At 54.2% G+C, this 27,572-nt stretch overlaps 1 protein-coding gene and 1 long non-coding RNA gene across 3 annotated transcripts; one reads left to right on the top strand and one right to left on the bottom strand.

Moving 5' to 3' along the window:
• The first annotated feature begins 876 nt into the window (after positions 1-876).
• Positions 877-27,572, top strand: MAL (mal, T cell differentiation protein). Of its 2 annotated transcripts, XM_003908956.4 has the most exons (4): positions 877-2,517; positions 21,894-22,061; positions 23,478-23,603; positions 26,953-27,572. In XM_003908956.4, the coding sequence occupies exons 1-4, from the start codon at positions 2,425-2,427 to the stop codon at positions 27,025-27,027; spliced, it is 462 nt and encodes a 153-aa protein (XP_003909005.1). In that variant the 5' UTR covers positions 877-2,424; the 3' UTR covers positions 27,028-27,572. The 2 variants fall into 2 exon arrangements, with proteins under 2 accessions (XP_003909005.1, XP_009182889.1); XM_009184625.3 differs by lacking the exons at positions 21,894-22,061; positions 23,478-23,603.
• LOC108581698 lies at positions 25,242-26,913 on the bottom strand. Its single transcript, XR_001894332.2, has 2 exons — positions 26,608-26,913; positions 25,242-25,428 (listed from the first exon to the last, which is right to left on the bottom strand). It is a non-coding gene; the product is annotated as an uncharacterized LOC108581698 (long non-coding RNA).

The raw sequence follows: 27,572 nt of genomic DNA, 5'->3' as shown, positions 1-27,572 counted from the left end.
CTTTACTCACCAATGCCTCTCTCTTACCGATGTCTGTCTCTCTCTCTCTCTCTCTCTCTCTCTCTCTCTCTCTCACCAATGCCTTTCGTTCATCAGCAGGTGGCCTAGAGCACCTGGGGAAGCCTACCAATGCCTCTCTCTCACCAATGCCTCTCTCTTACCAATGCCTCTCTATTACCAGTGCCTCTCTATTACCAGTGCCTCACTCCTTACCAGTGCTTCTTACATCCAAACAGGGCACTTACATGTCCTCCTCTGGTGGTCAAGCACAGACAAGGCTGGAGCCATCCAGCATTGGCTAAGGTTTAATGAGCACTCACCAGAGGTTGGGTTCGGCTTGGGGCTGAGGATATGCTAGGGTGGGGAAGGAGAGAGGCAGATGGGGGTGGTTGGAGGACGCCCTGCTGAGGGTAGAGTCTAGTCATGAAGATGAATATCAAGCGGAGAACTCCAGGTGGAAGGAAGGGGTCACAGAGATAGAGACAAACTCGCTTGACCCTGGCCGGGCTGCCCTCCTCATCCTCTGAAGCCTCTTTCAGAGATTGCCGCCCCTCTGCCTTATCAAAGGAGGGCTGGGACTGCTGAGCTCCACTGAGCTGCCCCGGGAGTGAGCTTTCCCCAAAGGCTCAGGCCCAAGTAGGAAAGAGTTAGCAACAGAGGCTTGAAAGAAGTAGCAAAATACCAAATCAAACCACAAACAAAACCCCTCCAGACCAGGCAAGGACATTATTAGGAGTTGATAGGATCTTCTTGTTTTTAATTAGTGTGTGCTGATGGGAAATCTCCAAGCTGCTTTCGCTGGACTGCCCGAGGGTCACCTCACCCCCGCTGCAGGCTGCGGTTTCCTGTGGCCACCTTGCTTTAAGGCTTGTTCCCAGGACGGTCTCCTAGGGAGGAAGAAGATGTCCTCTCAGAGGCCAGCGGGTCCAACTAGCGAGCTATGAGATGCCCACGGTGGGTGAGGACCTGGGCTTCTGAAGTCCCACAGCCCATTGTGCCCAGAGAGATGCTGCCCTGGGGACCCGACACAGTGGCAACTTGGTTGCAACCATCCGAGCTAGCAGCTCTCAGAGGCACAGCGGGGTTTTCTCATTTCAAATGCCTGGCCGGTTTCCAGAGGCGCTTAGAATGGCCAGCTGATGGGAGCGCTACTTTTCTTTGGAAAATGCGTCCACGAATGTACTTCTCTCCCTAGGGACTGGGAAGGAGGAAGAATTGTGCAGCAGGGAGAGATGAGGGCCCCACTGGAGAGAGGGGAGCCCCTTGTCCTGCCTGCAACAGCTGCCAGTGAAAAGAAAGAAGGGTTGGGAGTCTGAGCTGGAGGCTGCGGGGACAATTCCCTCTTGGCAGGAGAGAATCCGGACGGGGTCGGATTTCAGGCTTCAGTGTTTGTAGGAGGAAACACAGCAATCCACTATTAATAGTAAATTAAAATAAATAGGCAACTGCTGTATAGTAATACTTGTTTTGTTTTTTTTTTTTAAGGCAAAAAATAATAGATAGTGAAACAGAGAAACAAAACAGGAAACACTGGCAGTCAACAGGCAGCAAAGAACGTGCAGGTGGAGGTAGTAGCGGTCCCACCCTCAAAAGGCCCGGGCTGCCCAGACCAAGAGAAAGAGATGAATCTCTTCTGGTAACGTCCCTTCCTGTCCCATGGAACCAAGGCAGACCTGCCCCAGCACCACCACCAGCAGCCTTCTGCTGGGGCCGGCGCGGCTGGGAGCAACCTCCTATCCCCAGGCAGGAGCGCAGCGCCAAGTACAGAGGCCCCGGTGCACGTTCCCAGCGCCGAACCAGCGCCGGCTCGGGGGACGCGGAACGGGCCGGCGGCAGAGGCTAGTCCCAGCCCCCACTGCAGACCCCCAGGCTGTGGCGGCGGTCCCGTTCCGCCAGGAAACCGCCGCCTGGAGCTGTGGGTCGCGCACATTAACGCATCCAGCGGCAAAATGAAGGAGACCCAAATTCAAAGTTAGAGCAATGGTGACCCGAGGGGTGCCTTGGTGAGGTTTGGGGTCCGGTTACTGATGGTTAACATTCTTAGGAGATACTGGTCACCTACGAAGCGAGAAAGGCATGAGGAGCGCCTGACCAAAGTGGTTTTGCCCTGCTTCCCACAACAGGTGCCACCCACGGCTGGAACGCAGGAGTCAGGTCCACCGTCCCCAGCTCTGCACGCCCGCAGCGGGCCCTCGAGGAGGTTCAGGGCGGTGCCCGCGGCGCTCGGGCCGGGTCTCCCGGGGCGTGGGGCTGGGGGCGGAGCTGGGCGGCGGCCGGGGCTCCTCCCTCCTCTGCTCGGGCTCCCCTGCTCTTAACCCGCGCGCGGGGGCGCCCAGGCCACTGGGCTCCGCGGAGCAAGCGAGAGGTCTGCGCGCAGTCTGAGCGGCGCGCGTCCAGTCCCGAGGCCCACGCCAGCACGCCCTCATGGCCCCCGCAGCGGCGTCGGGGGGCAGCACCCTGCCCAGTGGCTTCTCGGTCTTCACCACCTTCCCCGACTTGCTCTTCATCTTTGAGTTTGTGAGTGACTCCTGGCCAGGGAAGGGACGCGGGGGTGCTGAGCCGTGCGCTCTCTCGGGCGCCCAGCACAGCTCTCGGACTGGATCCGCTAGCTGCGCAGGTCCCGGGAGCATCGGGGCAGCAGGGACAGGGCGGGGACTAAGCCAGGGAAGCCCCCTCCCACCTCCGGTCGTTTGTCCCCTTCTAGACCAACGGAATGAGGGAAACAGTCTACAGGACTATGGAGGAAAAACCGGGTTCCCAACCGGGGTCGGATGTTGGCAGCGGGTCAGGTGGGGATGGCTCTTGGTGCGCTGGTCCCAGAGCTGCGCGCCGGGCCCTCCAGACGCGCCCGGCGCCGCCGAAGCTCACGCCGCGCTTTGCGAGGTTGGGTAGAAGTGCGCAGCTTTTTGAAGGTAGATAGTGTCGGGAAAAAAAAAAAAATCAGCAAAAGAAACGTTAGTGTTACCAACCGAGATCTGGAGATGAGAGGGAGTTGAATCCGGTTTATTTTCTTCTGGCCTTTTACAGTTTCTGGCCAGGGGACGTATTTGCGACCAATTCGATCTGGAAATGAGGCCCTAGTTTGCGCGGCCGCAGTCCTTCTGCCCCGTGTGTGGGGTGGGAGTGGAGGAGACGGGGGTTGGGGGTGCGGCGAGAGCCATCCGCGTGCCCTGGCTGACCTTGGGCAGCCCCGGGGCCTCTGCACCTGCGGTCGGTCCCGCCTTGCGCGCACGGTCTCTGCCTGAGGCTGCGGGAAAGCGCTTCCTACTGAGAACTCCTGATAAGCGCTCACGGCGTCGCGAAGCCGAAGTGACCTCCCTCAGCCTCAACTCCCCGGGGCCCGCTGGCCCTCACCTGGGAGGGGTGTGCCCTGTATATTCTGTGGGTGCGGTCCGTCGCCGCCTCGGGGACACCTTTTCCGGCACCCCACCCTCAGAAGCACAGGCGTGGAGAGTTGGAGGGGAAAGAAAATGTCGGAGCCTGGCTGTTTAGAAATTGGACCCCAGGTTGTTATTGCCTGATTGGAGGGGGAGGGTCAGTTCGTCCAAGGAGGGCTTGGGGGCAGGGGCTAGGCAGGGGCCGCTGCGGCGGCCTGGGAGCAGGACTATCATTGAACTTGGGGTGAAAGTCGAGTCGAACCCAAACCTGGGTGGAACCGGTGACTTTAAATCCTAGGGATAGGCGGAATCAAAGCAGTTATATTTAGAGGAAACCAGGGGCGCCAATGAACGCAGCCCCACCATTCACAGAGAGCCAGCCCCGCGCTGGCCTTCAACATACAAGAGGGAGTGCCCCTGAGAGTAGGAACAGTCCAGTGAGACGGGGCGATCTCATCTGCGGGAAAGGTGACCGGAGGCTCCCGCCCAACCCACCGATGCTGCAGAGACTACAGGGGTGTGGGAAACCTTGGAACCGTCTACTACTGGCAGCTTGCTCCGCCAGCGCCAGCGTGGCTCTGTGGCCTGCCCATAGGGGGCTTCCAGAACAAACAACTCCCCCTCGCCCAGAACGCTTCTCTCAGCTGACTTAGAAAGTCACTTCTCCACCTCACCCCTGTTCCCCACCTCCCTTCCTCACTTCCCAGGAGACCCGCAACGCACAGTCACCTCCAGGCGTCTTCCTCATGCTCTAGATTAGGGGTGGGCTAGCAGGTGCCTGGGAGAGAAGAGGAGAAAGCTGGCCCCAAGCCGCTCAGTTCTCCTCTGTGTGGACTGTAAATATGAAGCTGTATATATTTGATGTGTGGAAGGAATGCGGAATTAAAGGGCCTGAGAAGGCGCTGGCCACCCCGGGGGAGGTATTTTTTTAAATTATGGAATATTACAACTCAACAAAAAGACAACCCAATTAGAAAATGAGCAATGGACTTGAACAGAGGTTTCTACAAAGAAGATATACAAATGGCCAATACGGACATAAAAAGATGCTTAACATCATGAGGCCTTAGGAAAACAAAATTGAAACCACAATGAGGCCAGGTGCGGTGGCTCACGCCTGTAATCCCAGCACTTTGGGAGGCTGAGGTGGGTGGATCGTCTGAGGTCAGGAGTTCGAGACCAGACTGACCGACGTCTCTACTAAAAATAAAAAAATTTTTTTTAAAAACTTAGCCAGGCGTGGTGGCTCATGCCTGTAGTCTCAGCTACTCAGCAGGCTGAGGCATGAGCATCGCTTGAACCTGGGAGGCAGAGGTTGCAATAAGATCACGCTGCTGCACTCCAGCCTGGACAACAGAGTGAGACTTGGTCTCAAAAAAATACATAAATAAGTAAATAAATTAAATAAATAAATAGAAAGAAAGAAATCACAATGAGATACCACTTCACACCCATTAGGCTGGCTAGCATCCAAAAAATGGAAAACGTCAAGTATTGGGTGTGGAGAAATTGGAACCCTTGTATGTCGCTGGTGGGAATGTGAATGGTTCAGTCACTGTGGAAAACAGTTTGGTGTTCCCTCAAAAAATGACCCTCTGACCCAGCAATTCCACTTCTGGGTATATAACCAAAGGATTCAAAGCAGAGACTTTAGTATTGGCACATGCATGTTCATAGCAGCTCTCTTCACAATAACACACAGCCCAGTGGCCATCAGTAATGAACTAAATAACAAAGTGTGACACACCCAAACGATGGATACGACCTGGCCATAGCAAGGAACGAAGTACTGATACGTGCTACAAAGTTGATAAACCTTGAAAACTCTATGCTAAGCGAAAGATACCAGGCACAAAATGTCATATAGTGTATGATTCCGTTTATATAAAATATCTGGAATAGATAAATCTGTAGAGACAGAACACAAACCCTGGTGGTTAACCAGGCACCGAGGGGAGCAATTGTTTAATGGCTATGGGGTTTCCTTTTGGGGGGTAATGCAAATGCTTTGGAATTAGATTGAGTTGGTGGGTGCACAATACCATGAATGCACTAAATGCCACTGAACTGTCAACTTAAAATGATTGGTTTGATGATATGTGAATTTCGCTCAAGTTTAAAAAACAAAAATAGAAATATTTCAAATGCCACAGAAGAATATATATAATACTTTAACAGACACCTACATAATTATTGCCCAACTTTGTCAAATCTTAATATTTTGCCCTGTTTGCTTTTATGTATTAAGGAAATGAAGCTTTCAGATGGCATCTAAGCCCCCTAGACATTCTTCTGTTATCTTATCCTCTCTCTCCCTCCATCCTCAGGGCCACCTGTAGGCTGAATGTGGTGTTCACTTCCAAGCACAGTCTAGACTTTCACTGCACACATATGACCTACACATGGCATTGTTTTACGTTTTCACACTTTATGAAAATGCCAGCGTACCGTACATATCCTTCTGCAACATGCTTTCCAGGCAACATTATGTTCTGAGATTTATACATGTTGACTTTGTTTATCCAGTCTTCTGTTAATAGACACTTGGGATAGTTCCAATTTGCTGCCTTTAGCTACTGCAGACAGCATTGCCAAGAACATTCTTATATTTGCCTCTGTAGTTACCTGTTGGAAATTTCTCCCATAAACACGTGGAGGATGTGACTTTTTGGGTCACAGGGGATGTGCACATTGTCATTTTCCCAGATGTTACCACATTGCCGCCCAAAAGAGTAATTCCAATTTACACACCCCAGGAGCAGATTTACTGGGAAGCCGATGATGTTTAATTAAGTTCAAGACCCCTCCTTACTCAAGCCCTTTCCAAGACTCTGCCTAATTTTGTATTCTTTTATAAAGATGGTCCCTCCAATTGTTTAAGCTTCAGGCTAAACCTGGACCTTCCCCGGCCCCCACCAGCAGCACATGAAAGTCGCCATTGTTCCTCATCACTTGGTAGCGTCAGACTTTATAATTTTCTGCTAATCCGATGGGTGTGAAATGCTTGATTATTTTTTAAATCTGTAGTCCACTGAGTTGTTGATGACTCATAGTTCAGATTCCCATGCCTGACCTCCCAACAGCCTGGGAGGCGCAGATGTCCAAGGCGATCAGGGTGGAGCACCACTTCCATGGTGAGGGGACTGCCCACTGGAGCAAGTGAGGGTGGCAGCTCAGGGTGGGGCATCACCATCTCTCCTTGGCCCTGCAGCCCTATCCCAGACCTCTAAAATCTGCAGAGTCCTCACAGGAAGAGGAAGGCAGGCCCAACTAGGAAGTGAGACTGCCTTTCCAAATACCTCCAAAGTCACAGAGGCTGTGCCCCTTTTGCAGGTGGTGGGGTCATCAGCGCAGCCCCGTATAGGTCACGGGTGAAATGGCCAGTGTTCTCTCCTCCTCCAACAAAACCCAGGGCTTTGCCTCTGGTCTGCTCCCCTGCAAAAGTCCCACCCAGTGAGGAACTTTTCCTTTTGGAGCCACTCTCTGTCTCCTCCTTCTCCATTCTAAGCCAGGAGCTTCGTGACACTGAGCCACCATTCAGGAAACAGAAGATGTGCAGGGAAGGCTTTCTGTCTCAGCTATGGCCCCCAGACGCAGGGTCTCCCACAGAGAGACCCCTGTGCCAGGAGAGACCCCTACCCTTTCAGGACTTGTGAAGGAAGTGGCTGAGGAGGGCTGTGAGATCATCTACTCAGCCTCTCCTCCCCAGGCCACAAAGGAGGCAGGGTTGCGAGTGAGAGCCTGAGGAATGCCACCAGCCCTCCAGGGGCACGCCCTCCTCCTCTGGCCTCAGAAGCACCAAGAGAAGTGCGGTCACATCACGGGTTGGGGTTGGGGTTGGGGTGGGGAGACACCTGAAATCAGTTTGCAGTTTTGACAGTTTCAGTGAACTGGACAGAGTTATGACTAAAATGACACCTTTTCTGTGACCCAAAGCGACCGGACTTTCATTAAGAGTGACCAGAGAAGTCTAGGGACCTACGCTAGATTTCTACCTGGCTGGGGAAGAGCCAGCCTGACAGAGCCGGGACTGGGCCACGGGCCGGTGATCCAAGCTGTGGCTGCATTGAGAAGGTGGCGTGGGAACTCCTAGGAGACCAGAGATGTAGAATCACAGAAACCTCACTTTCAGACAGGGAGCAGCTTGCCTGGGTCACGGGGTCTCCAGGGTCCAGCGAGCACTTCTAGCAGTGAGCAGGTCATGCCCAGCCTTCTCCATTCACCTAAACAGCCACGCGAGATTTTGCTTGAGCTAGAAGGCACCCTGGGATCCTGAGTCGGCAGCCCTGCCCACCTGGCAGCCCTGGGCAAGGCTGGGGTCCCTTCTCTCCCCCGCCTACAGAATGAAGGGACAGCTCAGGACCACTGGGACGCTCTCACCTCCTCTGGGTCTCCTTGTCAAAAACACACCCTGCAGATTCTGAGTCACGAGGTCCAAGGCAGGTTGAAGAACACGCATTGCACTGCACACCCTCCACTGACTCTCTGAGACTTGGCGCGGGCGTCTGGAGGCCAGGCCACCCTCTTGATATTTTTTTTTTTTTTTTTTTTTTGAGACGGAGTCTCGCTCTGTAGCCCAGGCTGGAGTGCAGTGGCCGGATCTCAGCTCACTGCAAGCTCCGCCTCCCGGGTTCACGCCATTCTCCGGCCTCAGCCTCCCGAGTAGCTGGGACTACAGGCGCCTGCCACCTCGCCCGGCTATTTTTTGTATTTCTTAGTAGAGACGGGGTTTCACTGTGTTAGCCAGGATAGTCTCGATCTCCTGACCTCGTGATCCGCCCGTCTCGGCCTCCCAAAGTGCTGGGATTACAGGCTTGAGCCACCGCGCCCGGCCCCCTCTTGATATTTTTAAGGGGAACAGAATAGTGGGAACAGTTCTCAGGGAGAGGCTGGGGCAAGCAGTCAGGTGCTCTGAGGTTCTCGCAAGTCAGTCCAGGGACCTCCTCTCTTCCTGGAGCAAGTTCCCTGCTGCTCTAGCTAGGAACGTCTCCTACAGGCACCAGGGAGTGGAGCGGGCCCTGCTTGGCCAGCACAGGATGGTGTCTAAGCTGGCCTTCCCTGACTGTGTTCACTGGCTTCCGGCTCTGTCCCCTCTCTGTAGCTATTTAGGGAGGGCTACTGCCTGATCTGCCCTGTTTTCTCCTCTCTTCCTCTCTAAAGGGAGGAGAAGTGTTCCAGACAGAGGTTCCACAGGGGTTTGGTGGAGAAGTGACTTTTCCAGTTTTTCAGGACCAGAGGCCAGCTTTGGTGAGGACTCAGTGACTCTGAGCTGCTCCCTGGAAACTGCTGAGCGATGACGGGGCTCAGATCCACAGGACTGTCGGACGTGTCATCACACCTGAGCTACATTTTAAAAGATTAGCTGTTAGCTTTTCATAAGTCACTCCCCCACCTCACGGGGATGGGGCAATGCCAGGACTGGTGCGAAGGCACCCGTTCTGTCCCAGTGCTTTCAGAAGTGAGCAGGAAGCCCCAAGATGCTGCTGCCAGCTCACCCTCAGGTCGGCCAGGGACAAGGGCTGAATTTTGTACCTGTACTCGCCACACTGGCAGGCGAGGGGCAGAGCACATTGTGCCACCAGTGCAGACTCACTCTGCACAGACTCAGTAGTGGCTTGGCTTTGCCCTGAGCCCAGACACATTCTCCAGAGAACGGGCTGGGAGTAGGGACTGGACCACCTGGGACCTGCCTTGACACAGGACAGAGCCAGCCAGACTTGAACTAGAAGGGGCTGGGGGCTGACTTAAGCCACTCTGGGACTTCCTCCTGGCCCCTCTAGTCTCAGTCCCTGGACACGGTGACTTGGAGCAGCAGGCCTCAGGGGCAGGTGCTGATAGGATACCCCAGCAGGTGTTCCCTCCTGGTGCTGACGGGTGTGAGGACAGTGGGGGATAGTGCTCCTTGTCCTTGAAGGAGGAAAGTTCTGGGGTGTGTGGCCAGCTCCTTCTCACAGCTTTCAGATTGTTCCCAAGGGTGTGGAGCATGGCACAGGTCCCTCGTGGTCTCTCATCGATTTGGAAGGCTCCAGATTGCCTTTGACCCCCTGGTGAAAGGCTTGGTTCCCAGTGAGCTCCTGGCTGGGCACAAGCAGCACAGTCATTTCCCTTCTTGGAGTCATGAATGTGCCACACTCTGATTGTCTGCAGCACGTCTCCCCAGGCTCTCTGCCACTCCTACCACATTCATAGCTAGTGTTCTACCCTAGTATTGGGCGAATCATTTCAATGTACCCAAGCCCTGGGTCCTGAAAAACATATGTAGGAAATCGAAGGAAAGCCTGTCACCAGCCACAGCCAGTCTCACTGACCCGCAGGTCCTGGCCAGAGCCTCCAGTCCCTGTGAGAATGCAGTGGGCTGGGAGGGGAGGGGCTGGAAGGGCAGGGGGAGGAGGCAGAAAGTGAAAGTCCCAGAACCAACTTGGTGGAAGGGGGCCCAGGAGGTGGGCACTCCAGGAATAAGGCCATGGGGAAGAACATAGGTCATAGGTCCCCTGACCTACGAGGGGAGTGGGGAGGGGTGGGGTCTGCATGGCGGCCCCTCCCTCTTCTTCAGACTGAACTGCAGGCCCGCATCTGCCCAAGAGGGAGCGGGATCCTTTGGCGTTTCATCTTGTGCTGTATGCATCTTCAACACAAACCTTGCTGTTGTTTTCCTCTGAAGGAACAGAGGCTATTGAGACTCATTGTTTCAGTGGCGGGCTGGGGAGGGAAAAGCCGGCTGGGAGTGGCCTGACGACTAATTGGTTACTCTCCCTCCTCCATGTTAACACGTCTGTAATCCCGGCACTCTGGGAGGTCAAGGTGAGAGGGTCACTTGAGGTCAGGAGTTTGAGATCAGCCTGGGCAACATGGAAAGACCCCATTTCTACAAAAACTATAAAAAATTAGCCAACCATGGTGGCTTGCACCCATAGTCCCAGCTACTCAGGAGGCTGGGGTGGGAGGATCACTTAAGCCTGGAGGTCAAAGCTGTAGTGAGCTGTGATTGCATCTCTGCCCTCTGGTGTGGGTGACAGAGTGAGAAACTGTCACCAAAACAAAAATCCATGGCCATTTCCAAAGCTGACCCTAGACACAGGAGGTAACTGTCACACCCATGGGGTCCTGCATCTGGGCCTCAGCCAGGTCGTCAGAGCAGCACCCGGCAGCTGTGGGAACGTGGGTAGGTAACTGTGCCTCTCTTTCTGCATCAGTAAAATGGGGACACAGCAGCACCTGCCTCACGTAGCTACTGCCCACAGCTATCAAGTGCTGTTATTACTAGTTGACTAATAATTTAAACATCTGCTCTGAAACCAACTGGACGACCCGTACCCACCGCGGGGTCCACAAGGGCCGCCCCCATCACCTTTGCCGTAGGTGCCTTCTGTTCCATTCTCAGGCAGGTGCTGCAGGAGGATTGGGATTGGGCCAGGCTGTGGAGGGCACACTTGACTTTTCCCTGGGGTCACCAAGTCCTGCACAGACACCACCTTCCTGGGGCCTTCCCAGTGGCTCTCCTCTCACCAGGAAGGAACAACTGAAGTCAGAGGTCAGTGTGTCCTCAGCTGGGACCTTGATGGGGACAGCCAGGAGGTGGAGGACAGGGTGGCAGCCCCAGCCTGCCTTCTGCCCAGGGAGCAGGCTGCTTTCTAAGCCTCTCTGCATCACCTGCCAGCCGGGTGCCAGGATGGGCAGGGAGAGCTTTTTGGGTTCTGAGTGACGCATAGCTACATCTGCCCGCAGGCATAGGAACGAGTTACCAGTGGGTTCAGATTAAAGCTTTCAAAGGCGATTTGTCATCAGTGTCAGTGTGTTGGCTGTATGCAAGGGCATCGGTTCAGAGAGGGGGCAGCCTCTGGCAAAAACCTGTGCCCTCACCTCCCCCAACCTCCATCCTGGCCCCCAGCTGCTTGGCAGGTGGGCAGAGTTGGATTGAGGGGCCTGGCAGGAAAGGAACCACCCAGCTTGGGGGCCCCGGACTCTTTCTAAAACCAGCCACAGACCTCCTTCATCTCCACGTGTGATCGGGGTGGGGGCGGCAGTGGGAATGCTTCTTTGTTGGAGGTGGCCCTTCAGGCCCGAGCTAACCCGTCACCTCCACCGGGAAGCCCACCCTCCTAGCACCCTTTTCTGGCACTCAGAGCACATCCTGCAGACCTTTGTTTTTTGTCTGTCTCGTGCATACACCCCGAGTCTGCCCACATCCCTGGCCCAGATCAAGAACTCGGAGACATTTGTTCTCAGCAAGCATCGGTAGGGAAAGGGCTCAGGTCTCCACTCCACCTACCCAACATTGATGAATCATAAGATGAGTCCTTGACCTCAAAGGCGGACAGAGGGTGAAACTGACAAAGGCCGCCAGTCCCCAAGAGACTCTGGGAGTTCCAGTTCCCTTGGACCCTCCCAGACCCGGGGCAGGCTGCCTCCTCTCGCCTCTCTCTTGCAGTTGTACACCTGTTTTGTGGGTTTGTTCACATTACTAACCTACCTGGTGACTCCCATAAATCCCTTTTGTTTTTCTTGCATTTAAGCCACTTCTGTCTGGTCTAGCATTTCCACGGATTTTGCCTTTTCCAGGTGGCTTACCCTGTATTTTCATGGAACCTCTCGGTTTCTGTTTATCCTGCTGGGTAAGGCCACCGGTGTGGACGTGGTAGGCAGAATTTTCCATTCAAATGAAGACATGCCTATCAGAAAACCCCTAGATTTGTGGATCTGAGTGGAGTTTTCATTCATTCAGGAACTAGTGACCGACCGTCCTCTAGCTCGTGAGGGAGGCGGGTATGAAGTCAGCAGTCACTTGGTCCCGCTGGCTGTGTGTGCTATGGGAGAGAAGGCTTCCCTGGGGCTGAAGGTGGGTGAGATTGCAAGCCTGAACAGGGGGCTCTTCCCAGTCCAACTTGCCTTGTTAATATAAACTATGGCCCTGAACTCAGCTCTTAGACTTTTTTTTTTTTTTTTTTTTTTTTTTGAGACGGAGTCTCCCTGTGTCGCCCAGGCTGGAGTGCAGTGGTGCGATCTCAGCTCACTGCAAGCTCCGCCTCCTGGGCTCACTTCATTCTCCTACCTCAGCCACCCGAGTAGCTGGGACTACAGGCGCCCGCCACCAAGCCTGGCTAATTTTTTGTATTCTTTAGTAGAGACGGGGTTTCACCGTGTTAGCCAGGATGGTCTCGATCTCCTGACCTCGTGATCTGCCCACCTCGGCCTCCCAAAGTGCTGGGATTACAGGCATGAGCCACCGCGCCTGGCAACAGCTCTTAGAGCTTTTAATCCCAAATCTCTATCCTCTTCTTCACAAACTGATCCAAACCCCCTGAGTCGTGCTCTTGCCTTGAGATTAGATAAGGAGCACGGTCTAAGGCCAGCTGGGGGTGAGGATGGCATGAGGGGTCCCTCTGGGAGGAAGAAGCCAGGAGGGGAGAGTGACTGCTGTAGGTAAACCAAGTCAGGTCCCAGCCGCGCTCCCAGGGTTCTCTTTCGTAGCAGCCCCAGGGGTCAGACTCCCAATTCTCTGCCTTTTCAGTTGATGCAGGGAGAGGGTCACCACCCAGAGAATCTCAGACCTCTCCCCCGATCTCTCCCCATGGGCTCAGATGGGCATCTTGTGCCAACTACCGGGCTCTGTCCCTGTCCCGTGTGGCGTTCGTATCTGGTCACCGTTGCTCAGACACTGACACTTTCACCAGGGCCTGAATCCACCCTTGGTGGACCCAGAGCTGCTCCAATGGGGACTGTCGCAAGACTGCATGAGAGAGGAGAGAAAGGGAGAGGTGCGCTCCGTTCATTAAAGTGTGTCTTCGAATGAGATCCATTTCACTGGGTGAGCCTGCCTCAGTGCTGACCATGCCACTCCCAGCATCTGTTAAATGCGTGAGTGAATGAATGACCAAGTGAGTGAGTCAGCGAGTAAGAGAGTGAGTGACTGAGTGACTGAGTGAGTGACTGAGTGACTGAGTGACTGACTGACTGACTGAGTGACTGAGTGACTGACTGAGTGAGTGAGTGACTGAGTGACTGACTGACTGACTGACTGACTGACTGAGTGAGTGGTAACTGAGTGACTGACTGAGTGAGTAACTGACAGAGTGAGTGAGTGACTGAGTGGATGAGTGACTGAGTGAGTGAGTGAGTGAGTGAGTGAGTGAGTGGGTGAGTGAGTGAGTGGGTGAGTGAGTGAGTGAGTGAATGAGTGGGTGAGTGAGTGAGTGGGTGAGTGAGTGAGTGGGTGAGTGAGTGAGTGAGTGAGTGAGTGAGTGAGTGGGTGAGTGAGTGAGTGACTAAGTGGATGAGTGAGTGAGTGAGTGAGTGGGTGAGTGAGTGAGTGAGCAAATGAGTGGGTGAGTGGCTGAATGAGTGACTGAGCGAGTGAGGGAAACTTCTCTGGCTTGCTGGGACTGAGTTCCTTCGTACCGGGAGGTAGGTAGGCTGACAAAAGTAAGGAAGCCAAGCTGTGTTTGCTCGTTGCTTCTCGGAACTGGAGCAGAGTCCCCTGCCCTCCCTCTCAGATGCGTCTTCTTAGGGGAAGAGCTGCGGGACTCTGGGGAAGCCTTCAGCATTAGGGGTCTTGGGTCTTCCCCTGAGCTCCTGCTCTGTGCATATTCATTCTCCCACCACCTGGTGCACGGGGCCCTCTTCACTTCATCCTGGCATCAAAGCCTGTTGTGCCATTTACCTGCTCTACAGTAGCTCATCCTTAACCCGGCTCTACCTACACACACACACACACACACACACACACACGTGCACACACGTGCAGTCACATGCACTCATATGCCTGCATGTGCACACACATATACACAAGCATACACAGGCACATGCACACATACAAATACACATGCATATGCGGCACCATACACATACATACATGTGCACAGACATACACGCATACACACCTGCACACAAACACATATACATACATACAGAGAAGTACACGTGCGTGCATACATACACATACATGTAGGCACATACATGCACCTATACACAAGCATACATGTACACACACATACACACATACATGTGCACAGAAAAATGCTTCCTACCCTCTGTCTCACTCCTGGAATGATTAGCTTTAAACCAATCATCCCATAGAGCTGGGCAAGGACTGCTGAGCCTCTCCTGAACCTCACAGGTGCTTTTCTGGTCAGATCACCTGCGCAAAATGTCCTCCTGGCATTGAAATCAGCCTTGGCTGCTAAAACGATTCAGTGAGTGAGTAGACTGCCAGCAACACGAGTCGGGGTGCTCCTTGTGGTGGCCTTGGGAGGACACAGAAGGGCTGGGAGCTTCCTGTAGTCCTCCCAGCACACGGGGATGAATCCGCATACCTCCCTCGTCCGGCGAGGACATCTCCTTTTCCTTCCTGGGGAGATGACCTAAGTGGCAGGGGAGCTCAGCAGTGGTGCTCAGCCTCTCTTCTGTGGCCGGTTTCCTTTACTTCTCAGGAATTCGAGGCACAAACTGTTGTTCACATGTGCCTTTAAAGGCACACACCACGTGTTCCGTGCTGTTGGGCTCTGGGGACCACACCCCCAGGTGTGCAGATGGAAAGCCTTGCCTAGGAAGACCTCTTTGGTTCATGTCTTCATGTGTCCTTGGAAAAATTTCCGCTTGTGGAGGCCCTAACAGGGTGAAATGGAGCCCCAGAAAAATATCCAGAGAATTTGAGCAAGCCCTCTGCACTGCCTCGGTTACCCAGCCCTGCAGCAGAAACACTGGGGACTGTGGATGAAGAGTTCTTTCAGCCCCAGGGAATGGAAACTCCAGACGAATCTCAAGAATGTGCCAGAGAATGCGTCTTCCCGTCCTCCATGACCAGGCCCGTTGTTGGAGGCAAGGCTGGCTCATATCTTAGTGTCCTTTGTGCTTCCTTGTGCGGGGCAGGCACATTTTTCTCAACTTTGGGTTTCTGGAGACCGTAGGTTTTCCCTTTTTGATTCTCTTGAGGTTATTTAAATATTCTGGCTCTCTTTGGACAAGTTTTGGAGTAGATGGTTGTGCGTATTGAGATCATATTCAGACTGCTGGGATTTTGGATTTTTCACATAGTTACAGAAGAGGCTGCTTCATCTAAAGACCGTCGTGACAGCAAGAGCTTAGTGGCAGCCAGGTGCCAGCCCCCTGCAGATATAACCTGAGTCACAACAACGGTTATCACTACTTTTCAGATGAGGGACAGAGAGATTCAATAACTTGCCCAGGGACAGCAGGTCACCCAGCTACCAACAGAGCTCACTTCAAACTCATCAACCCTGGCTCCAAAGTGCATACCCTTAACCACCCCTTCAGCACCCTGGCTGCTTCCTGTGGATTAATTTGGAAAGAAAACATGAGAAGCTTCTCCGATTTCACACGAGAGCTCCCAGGAAGACAATTCCTGACAGAATTTTTTTTCACAAACATCATTTCGTTGGGTAGACCGTGGATGTGAACTCTTTGGAAACTTTTTTGTCCCGTTTTGTACTTTATCCCATGTTCTTAGAGAAGTTCAACTCTGCTCAGCACCCCCAACTGGCCTGAATTAAAGGTGGGTGGTTTCCAGCTCTGTCATACCAGCGTTGGGAGGGGCCTCCAAACGTGCATGCACCCCCTTGGTCCCCATCCTCAGACAGTGAGGCTGCATCTCAGAGTTCAGAGGACACCCAAGGACGAGCTAGTCTCATGTTCCAGGCAAGACAGGGACCCAAGCTCGAGGAGAGGACAGGAGGGGAGAGGAGAGGAAACGCTATGGTGACATTTTGCACTGAGAGGTGGGGCAGGACCTGGACGGGGGCAGTCGACTGGCATCGCTGGAAGGCAGGCAGGGCCCTGAGACAGGAGCCATTTCCTCTTCTGTCTTACAGGAGTTACAGAGCATCGCCCATGGCCGTATGTTACGGCAACACAATATGAGGTGTTGGCCAAGAGTGCGGGGCGTCTGTCCCATCACTCTGCTTCTTTCCTGGGAATCAGACACTGGGTATGAGTCCTGGGCTTTGGTGTTTTTTTCTAAAGGCAGCCCAGGTGACTTAACGTATAGTCAGGGCTGAGGACGATAGTGTTTGCCGAGGCCCCACCCCCATCTTCTAACTCAAGGCCCTGGGACTCAGAGCACTCAACCCTTGTCCCTCTGCAGCCACCCAACTGGAGACCTTTGTCTGAGATCACCCAGCTAGCTGTACCATCTCTATTTTGATGGACAGTGACAGGGTGCAGCTGCGGGGCTGGGGGAAGTCTGGCCTGTTGGCAGAAACAAAGGGGACACAGACCGTGCCTCCGGGGTGCCAATAATGTTTTCAAAATAATTGCCTCTGTGCATTGCCGCCTGGAGACTGGGAACCACCTGGAGTTTCCTTGATGAAAGGAAATCCTTGAACCCTCACCTACTCCCTCGCTCCGGACAAATATTTGGCCAGTGGGGTCCTGAGGCCAGACTGGAACAGAGTGCGCCATGCCCAGGAGTGCCTTATCTCCCTGGTGTGGGTGCCTTTCCTGCCCTGCTTGCTCTCTGTACATTTAGTAGGTGGAGCAGGGCAGGAACCAGCTTTGACTCATGGTTTACACCAAATCTCAGCTTTGCACACAGCGGGGCTGGAGGCTCACCCTGCTCCAGCCCCACCTTCTGCTACTCCTTGACCCATGCCCAGCTGCCCAGCCTTCAGCCTCCGAAGCCCTCACAGATGCTTCAGCATCCTCTGACCTTGGCATGTGCCCCTTCCACCCCCTGGCAATCTCCTGGCTCGGCTGCACCTTTCCCGTCTCCTACTCTTCTTCTCAGGGTTGCTCCGCACCCTCCTCCGCCCCGCCCCCAGATAGCCCCTGTGACCCCGGGCTCTGCAGTCCTCCCTGGGCACCTCCTGGGCAGTGCTGAGAAGAACTCTCCCAGTTCTCTGGCCTGGTTAACCAGTTAAGTCCACCTCTCTCTCCAAGGCTTGACTGACCCTATGCACCCGTCCAGGCTGCTCTGCCCACTCAGGGCTGATTGTCCACCTGCATCTTAAGTGGCTGCTTATGTGTCTGTTTCCACGGAGCCGTCAGTCTCCTGCATGAACGACGTCTTATTCCCAGGTATTGGTAGTGCTGGGCTCAGTGCTTCACACTCACATCCATTGTTTCAGCCAGTTCACACCAGCCCACAGTGTGGGGAGACGGCTGCGAGTTGCCATTTGCAGAGAGGAAACCGAGGCCAAGAGGCAGAATCACTTGCTGCAGCCTCCTGCAGACTTCAGAGGACAGCTCCTCTGAGAACGGGAGTCCCCTGCCACGGGGAGGGAGCCAGCAGGGCACCTCTGCATTAGAATTCTCCCAGAGGAGACCGCAGCAAAGGTCTGTGCTCTGAAGGGAAGGGGCCATGACTCAGCTGAGGCAGCAGCCGTTTCTGTTCCACAGACACCTGGCCGGGAATGAAATCTCTCCCGGCTCGGCTGCCCCTTTCCCGTCTCCTCCTCTTCTTCTCAGGGTTGCTCTGCACCCTCCTCCGCCCTGCGCCCCCCAGATAGCCCCTGTGACCCCGGGCTCTGCAGTCCTCCCTGGGCACCTCCTGGGCAGTGCTGAGGGGAAGGCCCACCGCCCCACTGCCCATCTCCTGGGAGCAAACCACCGGCTGTTGTGATGTCATCTGTGCTGAGACATCTGTTACTAGCTGCACCTTCACATGCTTCTGGGACAGGCAAGGGCTGGTGTAAGAGCGTCCCTAGGAACGCCGTTCCTCAGATGCTCCTGTGTTGGAGGCTCCAGAGAGATGAGACACACTCACCCAGGACCCCTGAATGGTGGGGTCCAAACGGGCCACTGTGCGGCTTCGACGGCGGAGATATTCTGTATCCATCCCCTTGAGAGAGAATTGTACTAAATGAAAGAAGTGAGTCACAAAAGTCCATATACTGAATGATTCCATTCATATGAAAGTTCCAAATATGGAAATTTATAGAGATAGAAAGTAGATTCGTGGTTGCTTGGAATGGGGGCAGGGAAGCCACAGCTCATGGGATTTCTTTCCAAGGTGATGACAATGTTTCAAGATTGACTGTGGTGATGGACGAGCATATCTGTGAATATTCTGAAAACCAGGGAATCATACCATTTCAATGGGGGAATTGTATGGGCTGTGAATTATAGCTCATAAAGCTGTTTAAGGAAAGAAAAAGATAATCTCTCCCCACCATCTCACTCTGAAACAGACCGCTCTACATATACCACGCAAAGGAAAAAAGTCGGCCTCATTTTTTGAAGGACACCCTTGCAAGGTGATGCCCTCAGAGGCTGGGTGGGGTCCTGAGATGTGTCAGGGGACAGGGGCTGGGATTAAACCCACAGTAGACTTTGTTCTATGGACAACTGTGGACAGGGTTCCCACTACAGACAGCAGGAATCTGCGTGCCAGTGTGGGCAGCATGGACTTTCCCAGGGAGCTGGGAAATGGTCTTCATCAGGTTGGTCAAAGCACACACCGGAACAGGGCAGAGGTCTGGCCTGAGCTCGGGGCCCTCTGTGCAGGTGCTGGAAGCTCAGAGCCCAGGCTGTGGCTGTGCCCAGCAAGATGCACACAGGAGGCTGTGGCCAGCCCTCCACGTACTGACTTCCCCTCACTTTTCCTGCCCTTGATTCCTCCTATCAGTCACGTCTCAAGCCACACGGGAAGAATGGAGTGAAGATGACTCTGCAGACAGGAACTGAGGGCCACCTTCTCAGATTTGCCATTTCCAGGTGCCACCTGTGCATTAATTCACTTCGTATGTATTTTACAGTTAATTTTCCCAAAATAATGACATTGCGACCATAAGCATAGAAACAACGTCACTATCCAGTTTACCGTGGCCTATCCGCGCTATTAGAGAACTCCAGACACCTGGCTCCGCCCTGAGCCCTTCCTGCCTTCATCAGAAAAACCAGAGAGAGTAAAGGAGGGGGAAATCGTTTCCTCACTGTGAAATTCAGTGTTCTTCGATAGCATGCGTATTGGTCACCCATAAGCGCCTCTGGCCCACGGGGTCCCACTGGGATTCCGCAACGGAGTCTCTTCCCCACCATGTGCAACCCAAGCTGCTCCTTTGGGATTTGGTTCGTAAGTGGCTCCAGTTTAGCCACACCCGGGTACCAGGAGACCAAAGTCCCGCTAGCTGACTTGGACACGGACGCATGGCTGGATGGGTCTTCTCCGGGTCCCCACCAGGGAGGCAGCTGTGAGCAAGGCAGACCTCAAGCCCACCATCACCTGGTCAGGGAAAGCCCCAAGTTATCCCTAACCCAACACACCTGTGTTTGTGCCAAGCGCTACAGAGAAGGCGTGCAGGACTCCGCAAGACTGTGTGAACAAGGAAGCAACTTAAATTGATCCTCCTGGGAGGGTCACGTAGCCGCCAGGCAAAGGGCGCTTAGGAGAGGGGTTCCCAGGCCGGGGCCTCCCTCTGCCCACTGGATGTGCCCGCTGGATCTTCCCATTTCTCCACGCCACCCTCACATGCCTCCTGAATCCAAGCCCTACCTACACCGGTGTGCTCCTGTCCCTCCATCAGTGCCCATTATGGAAAAGGCCGCATAATCTGTTGGATCTGAAACTCAACTGTGGATGAAATCTACACACACACATCTTATCCCATGGCGGTCTGGGCATTTTTATTTAATTGATTTTGCTCCCAGTGCATCCCACCGGCCCTGCCACGTGCCTTCAGGCGGCCTAACATCCATCAGCAGAGGACGCTTTCTGGTCAGAGATGCCCACATCTGATTCCTTAGGGACAACTTGGTTTTAATAAATCCAAAGTCTTCATTGCACTGATTTTTCTACCTAAATGCAATTCTCTCCTGATTGCTTCTCAGCCAAGCACCTCAGAGAACACCTGTGAAGACAGTGGTAGCTCTAACCCAGCAGGTGGTCAGCGAGTTCAGGGAGGTGGGGGGGTCAAGGGGCTATGTGAATTCAAACCACAGGGGACACAGACCTGGGAGGGCAGCCCCATCCTCAGCCCCCCAGATGCATCTGTAGTACCTTGGAGGCTTTTGGCTGCAAAGGAATCTCCACATAGGCCTAGAGTGCTCCGAGCCCCGTCCTCATCCAAGTGCAGAACATGTGGACGAGGCTGAGCTGATTCTTTCTGGGGGCGGAAGCGGGGGGGCAGGGGCGGCGCAGGAGGAGATGAGGAGAAGGGAAAGAGAAGTGCAGAAAGTCTCCGCGGGGGTTTGTACGCGCCTGTCCACAGTGAGGAGCAGGGTTTGTACGTACCCATCCGCGGTGGGGAGCGGCTTTGTACGTGTCCAGCCACAGCGAGGAGCGGGGCTGGGCTACTGAGGGGCGCTGCTGGCCCCCGTGTCTGCTCCTCTTTGACTGTATGGAGCTCACTGACCCTGGCGACCTCAGCTGGGGTGTATTCTGGATAACCACAGGACTGTACTTCCCTCACTGTGCGCCCAACCTCAGCCATCCAAGGAGACAAGGCTGGCCTGGGTTACTCCATTCCAACTCCAAATCTGGTCGTCAGAACACTTTCTGGACTTGGGAATATAAGGGGTTGAATCCAGAAAAACAATCAATGAGCAAGAGAAAGAGAGAGAGGGGGGGAGAAAGAGAGACAGAGAGAGAGAGAGAAGGGAGGGAGGGGAGGGGAGGGGGAAGAAGAAAGGAAGGAAAGAGAGAGAGAGAGAAACAAAGGAGGGGAGGCCAGAGGGCTACTGACAGTGCGGCTAATTTGTTTTGCCAAATAAAGACCAAAAAGATCTGCTGGTCACTACCATTGCATAAAAAAAAAGAAGGACATTTTAATATCAAAGCAAGTAGGAAGGCTAGAATATCAGAAGGAATAGCAGCCCTTCTCATGACAATACCAAATGGCACAAGTACTTTCTTAGAATGATGAGTTACTTAACTTCCACCTGCCTCAGTTTCCTCATCTGGCAAACGGGTCGGCATTACTCATAGGGTTGCTGTGAGTATCACTGAGTTATTATTTGTAAAGTGCGTAGGATAGTGCCTGGAATGCAGGTCTGATATGTTTGTTCAGTAAAAAATTAAATCCATATTTAAAAAGTTAATTAGGCTGGGCGCGATGGCTCACGCCTGTAATCCCAGCACTTTGGGAGGCCGAGGAGGGCGGATCACCTGAGGTCAGAAGTTCCAGACCAGCCTGGCCAACATGGCGAAACCCCGTCTCTACTAAAAACAGAAAAATTAGCCGGGCGTGGTGGCGCACACCTGTTAATCCCAGCTACTCAGGAAGCTGAGGCATGAGAATCGCTTGAACCCAGGAGGCAGAGGTTGCAGTGAGCCGAGATCACGCCCCTGTACTCATGCCTGGGTGACAGAGCAAGACTCTGTCTCAAGAAAAAAATTTTTCAAAAGTTACTCAGAGCAGGCATGCTGGGGATTGGGATTGAGATCCAGCACAGGGCCTTGCGGGGACGACAGACACATTTTTGGACAGGAAAATGCCTGCCCTGTCCTCTTTGCCTGCTTCCTGTGTTTTTTGCAGCCCAGTCACCCCATGTGACCGCTGGTCGGGGGCCCTTCCTGGGCTGGGGCTCTCCTCTGGGCTGAAACTCACCCCTCCTCCTCCCCCGCAGATCTTCGGGGGCCTGGTGTGGATCCTGGTGGCCTCCTCCCTGGTGCCCTGGCCCCTGGTCCAGGGCTGGGTGATGTTCGTATCTGTGTTCTGCTTCGTGGCCACCACCACCCTGATCATCCTGTACCTAATTGGAGCCCACGGTGGAGAGACTTCCTGGGTCACCTTGGTGAGTGCAGCCCAGGGCGACTGCTGGCTGTAGTGGGGGGCGGGGCGGCAGTAGTACTGGCCCCTGGCCCGGTAGGGTGGGCTTTCCCAGTGCCAGGTGAGACTTCTCCATAGACGTCACCCCACCATGTTCCAAGGCTGAGCCTGCCCAGGGCTCCTGGCAGCGGAATCAAGAGAGGCAGGGGCAGAGGCAAGGTCTCCACTGCCAACCCTCATTGGACCTGTTCTGTTCTCCCGCATGACTGCCTTTCCATGGATAACCAGCTGCCCAGCCCCCACACCACCTGTACCCACCAGGTGCCTGCCTGCCCCTCCCATCACCCGCGAGGGCGGTTTTCATCTCAGGGGAGCAGGGCCCTGGAGGCTGATCGAGGTGTTGGGCTCTGGAAACTGGCTCTGAGGGTCAAGCCATGGTTACTGTCCAGCTCCAAGCAGGGCTGCCACAGAGCACAGGGAAACAGAAGTGGCCTTTGGTCATTATTCTGTATAAATTATGCTTTGAGGGGCATGAAAAGGTAACTTTTACATGTAGGACACTTACCCGTTACCTGCTGTAGGGGTGGTGGGGCCGTTTGGCCAAGCCTGTCAGTCTCAAAAGCTCTGCTACTTAGACTTTCGAAATCACTTCCAAATCACAACTACATAAAACCCTGTTTTACTACCTTTTTGCTTTCATTTATTTCTTTATTTTGAGTTGGGGGTCTCATTCTGTCACCCAGGCTGGAGTGCAGTGGCACAATCTCGTCTCACTGCAGCCTCAACCTCCCAGGCTCAAGTGATGGTCCTGCCACAGCCTCCTGAGTAGCTGGGACTACAGGCATGTGCCACCACACCCAGCTGAGATTTCTTGTTTTGTGTAGAAATGGGGATCTAACTATGTTTCCCAGGCTGGTCTCAAGTCCTGGCCTCAAGAGATCCTCCTGCACCAACCTCCCAAAGCTCTAGGATTACAGTCGTGAGCCACCACGCCGAGCCCTTTTTTGCTTTTAAATATACCAGGAGCCAAAAATAAGCAATGAAACAAAACAAAACAATAGCAACAGCATGGTCCTGCCTCATCGTGCACTGGTCAGTGAGGCCACACCCACGCTGGACTGTGGCCATGCACAACACTTCTCGGATCCAGGAGGAGCTTTTCCCTGGGACACTCCAAGCTGCTGGCCCCTCCTCCACCTCTCCCTTGACCCTTCCTCAGGGGAGACCCATGTCCCATCCGAAGTGCTTGCTCTGGCCCCACGGCAGTGAAGCGAGACTCAGTGCAGCAGGGCAGGCATGGGACCTCCGTGACAAGGTTGGGAGGGGTGGGATTCAAAGGAAGTAGGGGGAGAGGCAAGGGACAGGGTGGAGGGGACCTCAGCTCTGCATCCGGGCCCCGTCTCTCTCTCCCCATCCCTCTGATGCTCCGTCTGCCCCACAGGACGCAGCCTACCACTGTACCGCTGCCCTCTTTTACCTCAGCGCCTCGGTCCTGGAGGCCCTGGCCACCATCACGATGCAAGACGGCTTCACCTACAGGCACTATCACGAAAACATTGCTGCCGTGGTGAGTCTGGGCACCCGGGGCTGTGTCCACAGCGGGCGGCTCCGCGGCTGGCAGGGTGTGTGTGGAGGCTGCCCAGGCCCTCTGTTTTCAGCTCACTAACTTTGGAGTGAGGTCAAACCTTGCCTTCATCTCTGGAGCAGGAAAGCCCCAGAGAAAGGGGGTGTCGTGTCGTGCCCAAGGCTCTGCTTAGTCATCCGGCCAGGGCTGCATGCCCTAGGCCTGGGTGGGCTTTGCAGAGGGCAGATGTGTGAGGGGATGCAGCTGCCCAACGCCTTACCCAGGTGCTCTGTGAACAATCTTATTCAACATCCACGGCAACCCTACAGCCCAGGATTATGACACCCATCTCACAGGTGAAGTGGGCCAGAGAGTGTGGGTGACGGGCCCAAGATCACCAGGCATCGTAGGGCCCAGCATCAAGGCTGGGGGCCCAGTCCCCACACCCTCAGCACCGGTTTGGGGCCGTGAGTCTGGCCACGTGGGTCTCCTGACGCTCCCCACGTGGCCGTCCATTGAAGCATTCAGCCAGGGGTGGGGACACTGCAGCCAGGTGGATTGTCGTCTTAATGGACTGGATCAGAATGACAGGGTAACAGAATATACTGTTTCATCACGTGGTTTTCAGAGCTAAGCATGTGTGCCCTTGCACCAGTCTACGATATAAAACACGCTTCTGACTGTGGGTATTGTTAAAAAGTAAGAAGTTTCAGAAAGAGCACTCTTCAGATATCTAGAACTTGACCTATGAATTATGCAAACCCCAAGGTAGAATGTGGTGATGTCCCGCGTTGGCCCATCTCCCAGCACGGCTGGTTTCCAAGCAGCAGCACAGCCAGGTGGCTCCTGACTGATCTTCCTTCCTGGGGAGGCTGGTGACCCACCCTCCATCTTCTTCACGCAATTCCCTCTCATCTCCCTCTCCCAAGGCCGCTTCATACCTCCCCCATCCCAACCAAGCCTTCTCTTTTAACAAACATCAGCGAAGTGTCTGATAATAATTTCCATAAAACTGTGGTGGGCAAGGGTTGCGAAATGCAGATGGGATGTGGTCAGTGGGTCAGCACTGGATGGAAAAACCCAGCTAGGGGAACAAACGCCCCTTCCTGCTGCGCGGGTCTCTGGTTGGGAACCACTAGGCTCTACTGCCTTCCGACTTTTCTCTTTTACCTTTTATCAAAGGCAGCACACAGCCAGAGAGGCGTGCAGTTACAAGTCCACAGCTCAACAGATTTCATACAGCGAACTCCCTGTGTAGCTGGGGTCTGGACTAAGAATTAGGGCCAGTTACCAGCACACAGCCTGATGAATTTTCCTAAGGCGAACTCCCCTGTGTAGCTGGCATCTGGACTAAGAATTAGGGCCTGATAAACCACTCCCAGAAATCCCCTCAAGTCCTGTCCCCATCACTGTGCCCCACCACCACCCAATTCTGATTTCTGGCACCTGTTCAGTCTCGCCTGCCTTTGAACTTCATATAAGTGGAATTATACAGTGGGGACTCATGTGGCTTCTTTCTCTCACCCTTATGTTTGTGAGATTCACTCAAGCGACAAGTGTGTAGATGTGGGTTGTTTGTTCTCATTACTGTGTAGTATTCCCTTGTAGGAATAGACCAACAGCTACTTATCCATCCCATGATTGACCATGTTCCCATTTTTTTAGTTGAGATGGATAGACACGAATATGCTCATAGACAGGAGGGTTACAATTGAGAACCGAGTGTTCTCAGCTGGCAGATGCACCCAAATAAAACCACCAAGGGGAAATCTGCACGGTGTTCGATGTAAAGTCACGCCTTTCAACTCACAGTATCAACTGCATCTGACTGTGAGAGAGAAAGAAGTTCGTTACTCAGGATTCAATCCCAGACCCGCCCAACCGCAGCATGTCCAGTCCAGGGGATACTGGGGTGCAAGGAGGCACCTCACACCCTCTCTCACACAGCCTGGTTTTGGAAGCAGCCGGCCTGCCTCACCTCCACTCTGTGGCTACTAATCAGGGCCTGTTCCAAGCTGAGCTCCTCCCTCTCTCCTTTGTGGGTGGCAGAGCTGCTTTGCCAAAGGGACCCCGGGGATTGGTGGAAGTTGACTGGGACGAGATGGAAATTTCTGGAGAAATCTGGAGGTTTCTAGATTATACAATGGTGGGCGGCGATGGCTGCAGTTTAGGGAGAGAGTTTTCTGAAGCCAAAATTTGCCCATTCGTGCCCATCTCTGCGTGTTCCCAGTGGGCCATTTCTTGACCCCACTTGGAAAATGAGTCTCCACCGCTCTTCCTGCTGGGGACTTCCAAGGTGCTTCTGCCAAAGGCCCTCGTTGGTCTGGAACGCCCACTGTCTACGGAGGGCTGCCCACTGGGGTCTGACTGCCTGCCCCAGATACGCTCTCTTAAATGTGTTATTCAATCATTCGGCTTCCTCGCCGCCTGCGGGCAATGAGGGAAAGGGCTTGCCCGGGTGTAGAGGCAGGAGAGCAGGCGCCCTGAGGGCTGGGGTGGATGGGCATTTTCAGGAGTCACAGAGGCGTAGCCGCCCTCAATGGATGTTATGCCCGAGCTGGAAACTCTTGACCTCCACCCAAGGTCACAAAACCAGGTGCAGAGACTGGGCTTGGCAGCAGGCAGGCCTCAGGGAGTGAGGCGATGGGAGCAGACAGTGCTCAGGAGGACACAGCAAGTCCCCAGCGAGCAGGGCCATCGCTCCCGGGGCCACAGTGGCTGACTGGATGGTCCCAACAGCAAGGCCCCTCCTTTCGACAAAAGCCCAAACTCCCTCCTCCCCTTCGCTGTCCCTCACTCCCTGTGAAGTCTGGCTCCCTCAGCCACACCTGTGACATTAAGAACCCAAAACAAAATAATGATCGGGCGAGGATGTCCAGGCGGCACGGAGACTTTCACCAGGGCCAGCAAACCCAGGTATTTACAATCTCTCAACCAAGCCACCAGGACCACAGCTGGAGGGTGCTGGTCTCACTGCTGGGGGAGGACGTTGTCCCTCGAAAGTTACCTGCCCGAGATGCTTTCATCGGAGGGGCCTTTGAGGACTCCATCTCAGGTCAGCCGAGACCTCAGGCTGAGACCAGCGTGATGCTGGGCGATAGTGGAGAGTCTGACCTTGCACACCAGGTCCAGGCGGTTGTTAGGTCACACGGAGCTCTGTACTGAGAGGATGTTGTTAGGTCACACGGAGCTCTGCACAGCAGGGAGGGCGTCCACGTGAGGGGTGAGAAGCAGTGGCAGCCCAAGCTCTCTGGGTCTGGCGCCCCTGCGCCGTGTGAGGCTGGATGCAGTGCAGACGCTGTGCCGCGCCCTCCTGCGCAAACCCATTAACGGCCATTTCTCTTGGTTCCAGGTGTTCTCCTACGTAGCCACTCTGCTCTACGTGGTCCACGCGGTGTTCTCTCTAATCAGATGGAAGTCTTCGTAAAGCCGCACAGAACTTGAGCTGAAAACCCAGATGGTGTTAACTGGCCGCTCCACCTTCCGGCATAACTTTTTAGAAAACAGAAACGCCCCGGATGGTGGAAAAAAGAAAACAACCCCTCACCCCCGCCCCCAACAACAACAACAAAAAGCCCTGCCCTATTGCTTGTGGGTGCTGCGTTTACTCTCCCGTGTGCCTTCGCGTCCGGGGCGGGAGCTCGCTGCGTCTAACCTCCGACTGCTGCGCTGTCTGCTAGGGTCACCTCCTGTTTGTGAAAGGGGAACTTCTTGTTTGGGGGTGGGAGGTGGGGACCTGACCTGAGAAGGAAACACAGATCCCCTGCTGACCCCTGGACCAGCTCTCGAGAACTACCTGCTGGAATTTTCCACAGGCTCTCCTGAGCGTCCCCTCCTGTGGCATGTTTTAAGTCTTCACGGACGTTCTGTGTGTCATGGGGACTAAAACTCACCCCACAGATCTTTCCAGAGGTCCAAGGTGGAAGATGGTAACCCTGTGAAATACTTTATAAAGTGTCTTTATGTTCAATA

The sequence above is a fragment of the Papio anubis genome, chromosome 14, assembly GCF_008728515.1.
Source record: "Papio anubis isolate 15944 chromosome 14, Panubis1.0, whole genome shotgun sequence".
Lineage (NCBI taxonomy): Eukaryota > Metazoa > Chordata > Mammalia > Primates > Cercopithecidae > Papio > Papio anubis.
The sequence above is the reverse complement of the archived record's forward strand: the minus strand, read 5'-3'. Positions and strand labels throughout refer to the sequence as shown.

Bases quoted from the DNA above. Each gene is read 5' to 3' on its own strand.
- MAL (XM_003908956.4), top strand. From the start codon at position 2,425: ATGGCCCCCGCAGCGGCGTCGGGGGGCAGCACCCTGCCCAGTGGCTTC. The intron at 22,062-23,477 runs GTGAGTGCAGCC...TCTGCCCCACAG, and splicing joins AGACTTCCTGGGTCACCTTG to GACGCAGCCTACCACTGTAC. The intron at 23,604-26,952 runs GTGAGTCTGGGC...TCTTGGTTCCAG, and splicing joins ACGAAAACATTGCTGCCGTG to GTGTTCTCCTACGTAGCCAC.